Source organism: Bufo gargarizans, chromosome 8 (genome assembly GCF_014858855.1).
Source record: "Bufo gargarizans isolate SCDJY-AF-19 chromosome 8, ASM1485885v1, whole genome shotgun sequence".
NCBI lineage: Eukaryota > Metazoa > Chordata > Amphibia > Anura > Bufonidae > Bufo > Bufo gargarizans.
In genome coordinates, this window is record NC_058087.1 from 132,006,113 (window position 1) to 132,020,317 (window position 14,205).

Below are 14,205 nucleotides of genomic sequence, written 5' to 3' on the forward strand. Positions count from 1 at the left end.
TAACTCGGAACACTGAGCTGAAGAGCTGCCGCATCCTCCTCTTTGCTCTGCTTGTCAGGGATTATGATCCTGCATACATCTGATAAGAACTTCAGCTGAATCTCTATAGGAATGGAGTTCATGAGGAGACATGAAGTACAGAGCATGGACAGGACAGAATGTGGTGATACAGACTACATACAAGTGCTGCTGCTCAGTAGCCACATCCTCACCTTCCTCTCTGTACTTCATAAGAAGATGAGGCAGCTCTTTACCTCATTAATGTGAAGTACGGTAACTTCCTCCTGTGTGATTAGGACAGGTTTTTTCCCCTGATGATTGCTCCCTACGCAAAACGAGCCATTATAACTACGTTTATTTGGGGAAAATATGAGTAAAGTAAAATTTAAGTATTTTTCTTTTCTTAATTCCAAGAAAATTACTTTAATGTTTCCAACTTAATCTGTTCATGTGAGAAGTGTCTGGCTAATAATTTTGAATTATTTTAGGCATGTTCTTGACACTTTTTTTTATCATTTTTTTTTCTCTCCTCCCTCACAGGCAAAGTCGTGCACTTGTCATATGTGTGGCGCCTCCCTGAACAGGCTTCACTCTTGCTTGTACTGTGTGTTCTTTGGTTGCTTCACGAAGAAACATATTCACGAGCACGCTAAAGTTAAGAGACATAATCTAGGTTAGTGGCTATATCACACCAGGTTTTAAAGGGTTACAGTCATGGGAAAGATCGTTATGTAGCTGACTGACATTAGCGATGTGCTAATGTCAGCAGTACATAACAGTATGTTTAACTCCCTGCCTGCCGCCGTTCTATTAAAAAACAGACTTTTATAATATGCTTATGAAGCCTGTAGGTGCTATGACTGCGTTGCTGCAGCACCTAGAGGTTTGGTCTACTCTCCTTTTGGCATGCCCAGGTCCACTTGATTGACATCCTTCTCATTGCCCTCATAATCCCGTGCCTGCGCTGTCCTGTTTAGTATTCGGCGCAGGTGCAGTAAGTGAAGGAAGCTCTCATAGAACCTAGATGCTTCATTAGCATATTATAAAAGTCTTTTTTTTTTTTTTTTTTTTTTTTTTTTATATAAATGGAAAGGCGGCAGGGAGTTAACAAATATACTGTTATGTACTGCTGACATTGGCACATCGCTAATGTCAGTCAGCTACATAACGATTTTTCCCATGACCGTAGCCCTTTAATGTCAGTTCTGTGGTTGGGCAGTGCACTTGAATGCCTGATTATATTGCGCCTTTTCCTTACATCTTAACAGCAGTAGCTATAAGAGCATATTCGCAGCAAGTGCTGTGTGGCCCAGTAGCCTGTCTGTGTAAAGTAATTTATAGCACATAGATTTTTTAAAAGTCTAAATAACTGAAGCAGATTTCTTGTGACTAATAGCACTACTAATATGTTTCTTGGTTTTCAAATGTGTAGATCGACAGCATTGTTAAAATTATTAGGGCTGTTTCACACGAGCGAGTCCATTGCGGGAATTGCGCTCTGTGTTTGAGTGATCCTCCGCTCTGGACTTGCAGGAGCGCACGGCATTATCATGATTTATAATGCTAGGTGTCTCTGCATTGCCTTATTTCTACAGAATCATACTGACAGCTTTATGTCACTATGATTCTGTGGAAAAAAGGCCATGCAGAGACTCCTAGCATTATAAATCATGATAATGCCGTGCGCTCCTGCAAGTCCAGAGCGGAGGATCACTCAAACACAGAGCGCAATTCCCGCAATGGACTCGCTCGTGTGAAACAGCCCTTAAACCAGGCATTCTGCCTTTGTAGGGTTGATCATGCTGATTACTACAATACCACTCTGCAGCTGTTTAACATACAGACAAAAGAGATCTGCAGTTATATTTTTATGTAAAGGAGTATGTTGGAGCACCTGAGGGCCGGGCTGAATCCTTGGAGCACTGCTTTTGTAACACCCCTGTGCTATGCATATTTACCATTCTGTCTAGAGCTGTGCACTAGCATAGTTAATACAGTTAAAAAAATAATAATACATAAGTCCATCAAGTTCAACCAAGGGATTGATGGGGACGTGAATCCCAGAAGGAAGTGAGACTCAGATTTCTACACGTTTTAATAAGCATTAATGTTGTTTACTTTTAAGAATGAATCTGAACACTTTTTAAAACTGTCCACTGTTCCTGCTGTGACCACGTCCTGAGGAAGTCTATTCCACAGATTCATAGTTCTTACAGTAAAGAAGCTTTGATGCTTTTGGAGTCTGAAATGTTTCTTCTCCAGTCTGAGGCAGTGCCCTTTGTCTTTTGAGGGCATTTTACATGAAACAGTTTTTCACTGTATTTATTGTATGGGCCATTTATATAGATTAATCAGGTCCGTCTCTCCCCACCCCCCCTCCTTAGACGTCTCTTATCAAGACTAAATGAATGTAATTTAAGACCCTCCATGCCCTTTATCGGTTTAGTCGCTCTCCTCTGTACTTTTTCCAGCTGCAGTGCGTCCTTTCTATAGACTGGTGCCCAGAACTGAACCGCATATTCCAGATGAGGCCGCACCAACGCTTTGTAAAGTGGTAATATAACATCCCTGCCCCGCAAGTCCATGCCTCGTTTAATACATAATATGCTTGTGGCCTTAGAAGCAGCTGATTGACATTGTATGCTGTTATTTAATCTACCATCCACAAGGACACCCAAATCGTTCTCTATAAGTGACTCTCCCAGTGCTACATCACCTAGGACATATGAAGCACAAAGATTACTACCAAGATGCATAACTTTACATTTGTCCACATTGAACCTCATTTGTAAGTTGAGGCCCAATCACTCAGTGTGTTCAAGTCAGCTTGTAGTTTGTGGACATCTTCCATAGACTGTACAGTACTACATAGCTTGGTGTCATCTGCAAAAATAGATATGGTGCTAATAATCTCGTCCTCCGGTGTATAAGACGAACCCCAACTTTTCCAGTTAAAATATAGGATTTGGGCTATACTCGCCATATAAGACTACCCCTCCAACGCCATTTACTTTGGCATAAAGATCTGCAGGTAATTGTTGTGCAATTTTCGTCTTTTGCCTCAGTACCATATTATGCCTTTCCAAGAATCTAGTACACCAGGATACAGTGGCCTTAATTTTATCGCTGTGGTCTGGGTTAGCTTTGGCCCACTGAAGTGCAAACAAACGTATTTTATTTCGTGTGACTACATAACCGTTTTGGCGATGCTCATTCATGTTTTTCGAGTTCTGGCCAATGTGGGGTGCCTCTTCTTAATGCACACTTACCCCTTGGCATACTCTTTAATGCTTTTTCGTTTTCTTTCTAGTCCCGAACCATCTTTTCTGTTACGCCATATTGTCTTACAGCAGCGCAGTTATGTTCCATGGCAAAGTTTACAACTTTAAGTTAAAACTGGATCCATATTTCTTCTTGCTGGTAGAGCCATGATGGGGTCTTGTGTTAGCCATTTGTGTGCTGTGCTGTATTCACCAACACATGTATCTGCTCCCCAGATAGACTGTTTTTTCACCACAGATGAGATGCTCACCAAACTTTATTAGAGATCCGCCATTCCAACATTAGAATTGGCTGAAGTGCAGATGCTCCTGCTTCCCCCTGCCTTCCCTCAGAATCACCAATCCAACCCAGTATACAACAACCAGCCAATCACGGCAAGCGATGTACCAGTATTTTCTGTTCACACTGCATACAAAGCCTGCTTGGGTCAGCTCTCCCTGCCCAGCCCTCCCCATCTTCAAGACGATCTGAGCGGTAGTACGCAATGTGATACTGCCTGCATGAGAAAACCACTGAGAGCAGGGAGAGGGGGGCTGCTTCAGGAGTAGCTGGCCGGGTTGGAGCGCACGGTGGCTCAGCTAGAGGGCGCCTGTCCCTGAAGCTGGAGAAGGACAGCTTCTCCAGTCCTGCTAGGAAGTAAGTTTCAGCACGCCGTATACCGGCATAAGACGACACCCAGTGTAGAAGACTACCCCCGACTTTTGAGAAGATTTTCATGTGTTAAAAGGTAGTCTTGTACGCAGGAAAATACAGTCAATAAATTAGAGGAACCCGAGACCGTTCTGAATAGGAATCGTTGACCGCAACTCTCTGGACACGGTCCTTTAGCCAGTTTTCAATCCAATTACAAACTATAGTTTCCAAGCATATAGACCTTACTTTACCTATTAAATGTCTGAGGGACAGTATCAAAATACTTAGCAAAATCCAGAAACACTACATCCATAGTCGCCCCTCTTTCCAGGCTACTACTCACCACCTCATAAAAACAAATCAGGTTAGTCTGACAACTTCTGTCCTTGGTAAACGCATGTTGGTTATCACTTATAATATTTACAGTCACATACTCCTGTCTATAGTCCCTTAAGATTCCTTCAAACATTTTTCCCACAACAGAAGTTAAACTAACTGGTCTATAATTACCTGTGCAGGACCTAGATCCTTTTTTGAATATGGGCACCACGTTTTCCTTGTGCTAATCACTTGGCGCTGTACCACTACCTAGAGAATCTTTAAAAATTATAAACAGGAGCACAGCATTGACTGAACAGAGCTCTTTAAGCACTCTTGGGTGTAATCCATCTGGACCCGGATCCTTATTCAACTTGGCTTGGACCATAGCTATAGTTAGCTAAGTGAGTATATTACTGGATGTACTAATAACCCCGGCACCACAGATATCAGCTTCTTTCTCTTTTGTATATACAGTGACTAACCCCCACCCCCTTACTGTTATGGCTCAGATGTTTTTGTTTTGTTTTTAGCACTCATTTTTACAGATTTTGATAAAGGGATTGTCACCTTTTTACCCTATAGAGATGCGGACATGCACGAGTAGATTGCCGCTAGCATGTCCGCAATATACCTGTCTCATATCGGAGTGGTTTTATTGAGTGTAAAAAAAGTGTGTGTGTATGTATATGTATATATATATGTGTGTGTATATATATATATATATATATATATATATATATATATATATATATATATATATATATATATATATACACACATTCACAGATCTGTATTTTTTTTAAATGCTCTTTGTTGTCATTTATGGCCCTGGGGTGATTTTGGCAGTTTATACTTGCCACTTGAAGGAATAAAAAAAAAAAATGTGTGCGATTACTCAATGTGGATTTGAGGCTCTCCCATTTATCCTCTGTATTATATGAAAGTAGCTGCTCCCAGTTTATGCCCTGAAATGCTGCAGTCAACCCAGGGAAATTAGCCTTTTTAAAATTCAGTTTCTTTGTTTTGCCTGACAGTTTGCTTCTTATAGTTTAGGGGGAATATAATTATATTGTGGTCACTATTACCTAGTGTTTCTCGAGCAGTAACCTTTCCAACATGCTCTGCATCATTAGAAATTACCAGATCCAACAGAGCATTGCCCCTAGTGGGAGCTTCTGCAAACTGGCCCATAAAGTTGGCCTGCAGCAGGTTGGGGCATTTTCTCCCCTTTGCAGTGGGTCTATAGATCACACTAAGTATTGGATCAGATCACCCTTCACATATACAGGCACACACCACCGCCTTTTCTATTGACCCTGTCTTTCCTAAGTCATGCAAAGAATCCAACCATGTCTCAGCCACACCAACTACAGCTATGTGTTTTTCTAGTACCATATCTTCCAGTTCCCCCATTTTGCTAGCATGTACATATTATCGTATTCACTTACTGTAGCCTTATGTTGAGAATATAGGTTTTCTGTACTTAGAAAGCTAACACACATCACAGGTTTATTCACAGGCACAATATGATTGTAAAGAAACCAGTAATATGTATTGGCTTAACCACTGTTTTCGATATGCCAGGGCTATTGCCTGGAGGTAAGTGGTTAGCTTTGCATGTCCTAGGTTCAAATCCCAGGAGAGCTTTCGAGATTATTTCCTTTTCTCTCTCATCCATAATATCATATATTGTGCCTGTGAATAAACCAGCTTTCTAAGCATAGGAAACTTCTATTGTCGTTTTAGAAAGAGAGCTTTCTAAGCACAGAAAACCAAATATATATTAGTCTTCATAATCCTATTGTGCCTGTACATAAACCAGTATTTATTTCATGCACTTATTTAGCGCTACTATATTCCATAGTGCTTTACAGACATTAGCATTAAGCTGTCCCTAGTGGGGCTCACAATCTAAGTTCCCTGTCAGTATGTCTTTGGAGTGTGGGAGGAAACCCATGCAAACACGGGGAGAACATACAAACTCCATGCAGATGTTGTAATCCGTTTCATGTAATTTGCGGTCCCCAATGCACAGGCAACGTCCGTGCGGGGGCCGGGAAGGATCGAGACCCATTCAACCGCAAAAAATAGAACTAGTACTATGTTTTAGTTTTTTTTGCGGTGTGGAGGCACGGACAAACGCCACAAAAGCACTCTGTAGTGTTTCCGTGGGGTTCCGATCTGTGCTTTCGTTTCCGCATCTGTGATTGCAGACCCATTCAAGTGAATGGGTCCGCATACATGATGCGGAGTGCACACGGGCTGGTGCCAATGTATTGTGGGCTGCAATACAGCCACGGGCACACAACGTTCGTGTGCAAGAGGCCTAAGGCTGTAGTACGTTTTTGTTTTGATATTTTAGTGGTGAGCTGTATGACCTTCCCTCATCTTTGTTCATTTGTTCAGTGTATATGTACATGCTATCACAGCTCTGCCCTTAGCATGCTGATGTCTAGCCCTGTCAAACAAGAGGAGGGAAGAGTGTGCAGAGCAAAGGAGTATTACAAAAACAATGTGGAGTATTAAGAAACAACAAGGATTCAACCCCACCCTCTGGTGCTTATTTGCATATTAATAAAAACTCCGATCTCTGCAGTTGTTTAACATGCAAACAAGAGATGTATTGTGCATAATCAACACTACCAGGCTGTATGCCTGGTTTAATAGAGTAAATCATATTGACAGAGGTTCTTTAAGCAACTTCTAACTAATCTGAGTGTGTAAGTCCTTCACCTAGTTGCTGGTGCTGCTGAATGTGACATAAATCAGTCGGAGCACAGCTCTTCTTTCTCATCGCTCTCTGCTCTCCCCCTCCCTTCTTTAATTCTCAGCAAAGGGAGGTTGAACTATTTGTACATGTTAGGTCAGTGTGAGAAAAATGGTGGTGCTGGGGGGGGGGGGGGGGGAAGCATCCAAGGATGATTGCTCTTACAGGCTGTAAACATAGGGAAAGTAAGGCAGGTTGTGGAGGAAGAATCATATGGGCTGTGTGCAAATGTAGACCAAAAGCAGAACACCTAGGGCAAGCTCTGCAGGGGGAGGGAGAAACGCACACTCCTCAGTATTTATTAGAAGTGGAAAGCAGTTTAGGAATGAAGCTTTGCTGATGCATGAGAGCTAGAGAAGACGGCAGTATCCTGGATTCACAAATTTCACATGAAGCAGATATTTAATGGAAGAGTCTTGTCTAAATGAGTTGTCTGTAGTAGGGATCGATTTATTTATTTTAAATTTTTTTCTTCTGACCTCAGATCAGACTTTATTTAACCCCCATCAGACCTCAGATTAATAAAATAAAAAAACTCCTCGCCTCTTCTGTGCCGCGGCTCCTCTTCCCCTACGGGTCCGGTGTCGCATACCCACCCCCCCTCGTGTTCTCCGGCCCGCACTGCATGGTCACAGTGTGCAGCGTCAGGTCATAGTGCGTGCACTACGTCCTGACGCTGTAAGGGGTCAGTGCAGCACTTCAAAGAAGACCAGGGAGGCTTCCATAAGCTTAGCTTGCCGATAATGCGTATTAGCTTTATACGCATTATCGGCAAGGTTAGATGCCGATAACGTGCAAGAACCTTAATATCGGCCGATAGTATCGGTACTTCTGATCGGTCGATCCCTAGTCTGTAGCATTTAGACATCATGCACATGACCATATGGATTTTGCAGTCTGCAAGCTGCAGATCTAAATCTGTATGCAGTCCATGTGCCGTTTGCATCTTTTTATTTTAATTTTTTTTTTTTTGCAGACCTACATTTTACGGTCCAGAATAGGACTTGTTCTATAATTTGTGGAACGGACATACAGATGTGGACAGCATGTGGATGTCATTCATGTGCTGTCGGCATCAGTATGTCCCTTCATAAAATTATAGAATGTATCCTATTTTGGTCCTCAAAATGCGCTCCACAGATGCATTGCAGTCACTGCAGGTGGCAAACGGCCTGTATTTTGCTGTATTAAGTAGAAGACTGCTAATCAGGAGATGGAGAGATACATACACATGAACCTTCTCACTAAGCTGTTATCTTTGCTTATTCGATCGCTCCAGTACTTGTTGTGTTGCTAGGCTATCGGGAAAGAAATGCAGTTTACCTAACAAACTGTATGTCACTACTAGACAGCACAGTTTGTGTCAATATTTAAGTGAAGTGATAGTATCTCTACAACAGATTTGATACATTTCATAGAATGAGTGCCCTAAACTTAAAGGGGGTTTTCTGCATTTTTAGTACTGATGCTCTAGATAGGTCATCAGTATCTGATCAGTTCAGAAGGCAGCGGCCCTCCTGTGAGCACCTCGGCCTTCTCTGTTTTACCTAGGTCGTGAGGTCATGTTCAGGTGTCACACAGCCTAGGAGCAGCTCGGCCCCATTCAGGCTTCAATACCGAGCACAGCCGTGGCGTGAGAAAGCAGTGGCACTCCCAGAAGTGCCAGTCATTTCTCAAACAGCTGATCGGTGGGGATCTGAAGTGTTGGACCCCCACCCATCAGTTATTGGATAGGTCATGAGTATTAAAACTCTGAAAACCTAAGTTATCAGTATAAAAATCCTGAAAAACCCATTTAACTCTGCATCTTTGATACTTTTCCTCTACATTTTCCAAAAATGATGTCAAATGTAGAGAATTTTTTTAAATGATTGCTAAAGTTGGCCATGACCTTCCCAGTGAGTTGCTCTAGATATTATGCAACTGGTGCTGTGTAACTTCAGACATCTGTGATGAATTGCTTGTTTGTACTAGTAAGTGCATTTTGTGTTATTTTGTTTCCTCTAACTTTATACATTTTGTTTTTTTACAATTTGTCTGCAGCCATAGATTTGTTGTATGGGGGTATATACTGCTTTATGTGTCAAGACTACATATATGATAAAGACATGGAGCAAGTTGCCAAAGAAGAACAAAGAAAGGCTTGGAAATTGCAAGGTACGTCTCTTCCCTTTTATAGTGGTAAGCTCATACTTTATATAGATCACCATAACAGGGACAACTGGACATGACCATCCATCTGACACAAGTAGAGTCTAAATGCAACTTCAGTACAATGTTCAAGATAAACGGTTATGTCCAGTTGTACTTGTTGTGGTGGTCTGTATCATGTGCCAGGGTGGCTACACAAATATAGCAGATTGTCCCACGGGTAGCATAGAAAGCAATATGAAACTGTCTGCAGCGCTCCAGTTTTAGGGTACTTTCACACTTGCATTGTTTGATTCCGGCAGGCAGTTCCGTTGCCTCAACTGACTGCCTGATCAGGCAAACTGTATGCAAACGCATGTCATTTTTTTTGACTGATCAGGCATTTTTTAGACTGATCAGGATCCTGATCAGTCAGAAAAATGCATTGCAATACCGGATCCGTTTTTCTGGTGTCATCAGGCAAAACCGGTATTTTTCTTCTCATTTTTAAAGGTCTGCGCATGTGCTATGGTTTTCTCTTTTGCCTAATCAGTCAAAATGACTGAACTGAAGACATCCTGATGCATCCTGAACGGATTGCTCTCCATTCAGAATGCATGGGGATATGCCGGATCAGTTCTTTTCTGGTATAGAGCCCCTGTGACAGAACTCTATGCCGGAAAAGAAACACTAATGTGAAAGTAGCCTTAGTTTAATAGTAATTTACATCTGATTATAAATATCTTTGAGGTTAGTAGAGTTTGACCGAGAGTTGGTGTAAACTAAAAACCTATTAATATGCAAAAAGCAAATATGAAATAGAAAATGAATAGAGGGCAGCTGTGCATGCGCAGTGAGCCCTCCTTCACTTTCGGGGCTCCGTTCTCTATATAGGCCCGGGTCCCAGCAGTGGGACCCGCACCTATAAGACAATGGGGGCATATCCTAGCGATAGGACTCCATTGTCTATGCTGAGACAAACCCTTTAAGTTGTGTAAGTAGAAGGAGATTCTAATATTGATGGCCTTTCCTCAGTATAAGTCATCAATATCTGCTTGGGGTTCAGACTCCTAGAACCGAAGAGGCCAGAGCACTGCGGCCTCTTCAAGGCAAGTGATGTCACATTCATGCCCTAGGTGCAGCTCTGTACCATTCAAGTCAATGGGCCTTGGCTGCATTACCAAGCACAGTTGCTATATAATTTATGGCACTGTGCTTGGTAAGCTGGGAGCAGGCCGCAGTGCTAATTGGAGCAATGTGGCCTTTTCAAACAGCTGATCCTCGGTGCCATGAGTCGTACCCCCACAGTTCAGATATAACCTATCCTGGGGTTAGCCCATCGATATTAAATTCCCAGAAAACTCCTGGAGAAAGTGAGTGAGTGCAAAAAATATAATACAATAAAAAATATATAAAAACTACGTAACAACATGCAGAACTAGTCCACCCCAACTGACCTTGGAGGAGTCTCATCCCATAAATGCTTTAGTATTTTTGCATTTAACTTTTTCATAAAAATTTGGGAAATGACCAAGTTTTCTAAAGCCCTTTGTATTTTTTGCACAGTGGTTGGGCATACAGGCAGTGATGACTCTGGGGACAAAATGGTGGCATCTTGGTGCCAAAGTGATGGCATATCAAGGAGCAGTGTTTTCTAGAGCTTGTATTTTTCTAGTATAAATTAATGTGGACCATTTGTAAGCAGTTGTATACTTGTGGTACTTTGATTATTACACTAGTGCTGTTTCTGCTATATCTTTGTATACCAGCCTTTGCTTTTAATCGTTCTTAATAGTATGTGAATTGACACATGTATATGGTTGTTTCCCGTGTTTATGGTTTTCATTTAAGGGTAGGAGCACAGGTTTAAAGAGAGCCTGTCACCAGTTTTTAACCATAAGAATCATCGGCATCCTGAGAGTTCTCCCCCGCCCTAATCATCCTAGTGTGTGTGTGTGTGTGTCCCAAATCCCATGCATGTGCAGAACCAGTCACCTCACTCGCTGATGAAAAAAAAATCTAGAATATTTGCGATTACGAAGATATAGCACTATATTCTAGATCTTCGCGAATTCTCGAAGTGCCGATATTCGCAATACAAATTTGCCATTAGAATATTCGCGATCAACACTACTACTGGTCATATAATTTATACTGCACAGCTGCGAGACTTGGAAGAGAAGGGGTGGAGATTAGCAATGTAGAGGGTGTGTCTTATCCGTTTGTGGGCATGGCTGCACTACGAGAGTCAGAACGCTGGACTCGTCTCTGAAGCATGGAGTAGACTGGACTCCTCTAAGGTTAATTTACATATCTGTCAGGAGCATTTATTTTTAGGTTTTTCTCTGAACTGATCGTTCAGAATTGGTTTTTAATATCATTGTTAATGTATTAGAAAGTATTTATAGAAAAGTGAGGTGGATAAATAGGCTTGGAAAGTGATGACAGGTTTCCTTTAATACGTTGTGGGAGCCCTATGTTTTTGACTTATAGTAAACCTACACAGGACCTTAGTGTAATTTAATGGTTAGGATATAGAAGCACCCAGTAATTCGCAGCATGAGACACAGATGCGTCTTCAAGATGACTGCACACACTGTGAATTACGCATAGTAATACAGAAGCCGGTCAGCTGTATGAAGAGAACGCAGCTCTCATAAGAGCGCTGCTTTCTCTTCACTGTTAGGTGTGGGACTGCAGTAAACGATTATTTCAGTAATTGAGTATTCAATTGATTATTTTTCACGATTAATCGAGTAATCGAATAAGAAAAAATTAATTTAATACTGTTTTCCTTTATAAAAACTTATCAGACCCCCTGCCTTCAGTCCCCAATACCCCTCCACTATCCCCCCCCCCCCCCAGTGCCATCAGCTCTCCCTCTGCTCCTCCTGACACCCGGAGTGCACAGCGTCATTGGTTGCTATGACGCTGTGCACTCCGTGCGCCCGGCCTTAGTCGCACCAGCTTGCCTTTCTAGCAGAGGCGCCGCCAACACTCTATCGCTCTGCATCTGACGTCACACAGCGCGTCTGGTCACGGCGTGCGTTCGTCAGGAAGTCAGTGTAGCACAGGACCATGGATGTGCTGTGGAGTGTCCGGAGGCCCCCTGCTGAAAAAGTGAGTATTGCGGGCCAGCGGGAGACCACGGAGCGGGAGTAATAGCAAGCGCTTCACTCCCGCTCTGTGGTCACCTGACACAAACAATTTTTTTTTTATTTTTTTTTTTTTTTAATCGAGTAATCGTTTCAGCCCTAGTTCAGTGGGGAGTCAGACCCCTAACAATCTGATGTTGATGCCCCTTTAACTGCATGCTGTTTACCTTGTAGCAGTTGTGCCCCACCTAGGAAAGAAGAGCATACAACACTTGTACAAGCTGATTGGCGGAGGTGCCAGGAGTCTGACGTTGACTTGAGGATGGGTCATCAATATTATGTCATTGCACAATCCTCAGAGAATTTTGGATCACATCATAATTATTAGCTTATCGTCGACCAGTGTTACCTTGGTTGTGTGCCTCCTGAAAATCTCCCTTGTAGAAGAAATCCTTGTGACGTCCTCACGCTGCCATGGCAACCTGTATGCAGAGGCATTGCATCTACACTGAGGATTGCAGTTATGATTGAGAGAGGTGTTTTTTTTTTTTGTTTTTTTTTTGTGACACGTGCATATTGGTAAATTTTGGTTGATATGTTTTTGGGTTAATGAAAACATCTGAAACGTGCACAAATTTTTTAAGTTATACCGCACAAATTAGTTGGTATCATTTTTTTCAGGCTATAGTATAGTTTATTTTTCAGACTTTAATAGGATTAAAAACTGCACCTCTAGAAGTATACAAAAAAAATGTTTAAGAAGTCTGTTAACCCTTTAGGTGCTACAGATGGATTAAAGCAAAATTGAATTTATTTTTTTTTTCCCTGTACACTCAATATTCTAAATTCTGCATTTTTTCTCTTAATGTGGCCCTAGTATGCTAATTGATCCATACAGATGAGGGAGCACCTTATGGCTTCTGAGCCTTTTTTTTCTTACTAGGATGCTTTTCAGTCAGAATTTCAGGTTTGCAGAGGCCTTGAGGTGTGGAAACAATCCACAACTACACCCAGTAAGGAATTCTTCTTGGGGGGTGGGTATGGTGATCATTTTACACCCATCCTCGGGTATCTCATAGAATTTATTACATTTTCTTGGGCAAATGGCAGGGTTCAGACTGGAACTAGCTCAATTTTGCAAAGCCCCGACATACCAGTACTGTACAAACCTTTAAGAAATTATCTAATTTTGCTGCACACACACCAATTAATTCAGCTTGTGTGTGGAGATTTATTTTGACACCATATTTTTCATTTTCACGATGATTAATAGGATAAAAAGCCTCCCACTTAGGGCTCATGCACACAACTGTGTGTATTTTGTGGTCCATATAAAATATGATGTGTGCATTCGCAAAAAAGGGTGCAAGCTGCCATGGCTAGAAACAAAGAAAAAAATACAGTGCAACAGCACTCTGCAAACCAAATAACGTACAATGATGCCATAGTTATAGAAAATATTCAGTAAAATTGAGATTGTTGGGAAATGCATCTTGTACAAAATTATTTGGGCCAAACTTCAAGGCGATCTCTAAGACGGGAATTTAGGATTTGGTGTTAGGTTTCCGTCTTATAGAGATCGCCTTGACGTTAGCATTAGCATCAGATTATTTTATATTACTATGGCATTTATTGTACTTTATTTAGTTTGCAGAGTGCTGTTGCATTGTGTGCATTCTGTTTTTTTCGTAACATCTGGCCCCTAATAGAACAGTACTATCACTGTCAGTAATGCGGACCATAATACATGTTCTATTTTTTGCGGAACTGACATATGGAAACTGAATGCACACTGAGTAACTTCCATTTTTCTGTGTTTTTTGCGGAACGGAAATGCACTCTTTGCCATCTTATAGCCTTCTGCTTTGTGGGCCTCAACCATTTTGAGTATTGTGGGGACTCGCTCTGGTAGACAGGATTAGCAGACGCAGTATAGAGACAAAAACAAGTTCTTTTGATTAAACAGTTCAGTGTTTT

General features: G+C 41.7%; 1 protein-coding gene across 3 annotated transcripts in view; it reads left to right on the forward strand.

The window, feature by feature from the left end:
* The window catches only part of USP22 (ubiquitin specific peptidase 22), a 73,236-nt gene that overhangs the window by 11,916 nt on the left and 47,115 nt on the right, over window positions 1–14,205 (forward strand). For all 3 annotated transcript variants that reach the window (XM_044304192.1, XM_044304191.1, XM_044304190.1), the window contains exons 3-4: window positions 541–673; window positions 9,047–9,160. In XM_044304192.1, the coding sequence (XP_044160127.1) occupies window positions 541–673; window positions 9,047–9,160 (247 nt within the window). The remainder of the gene's footprint in view (window positions 1–540; window positions 674–9,046; window positions 9,161–14,205) is intronic.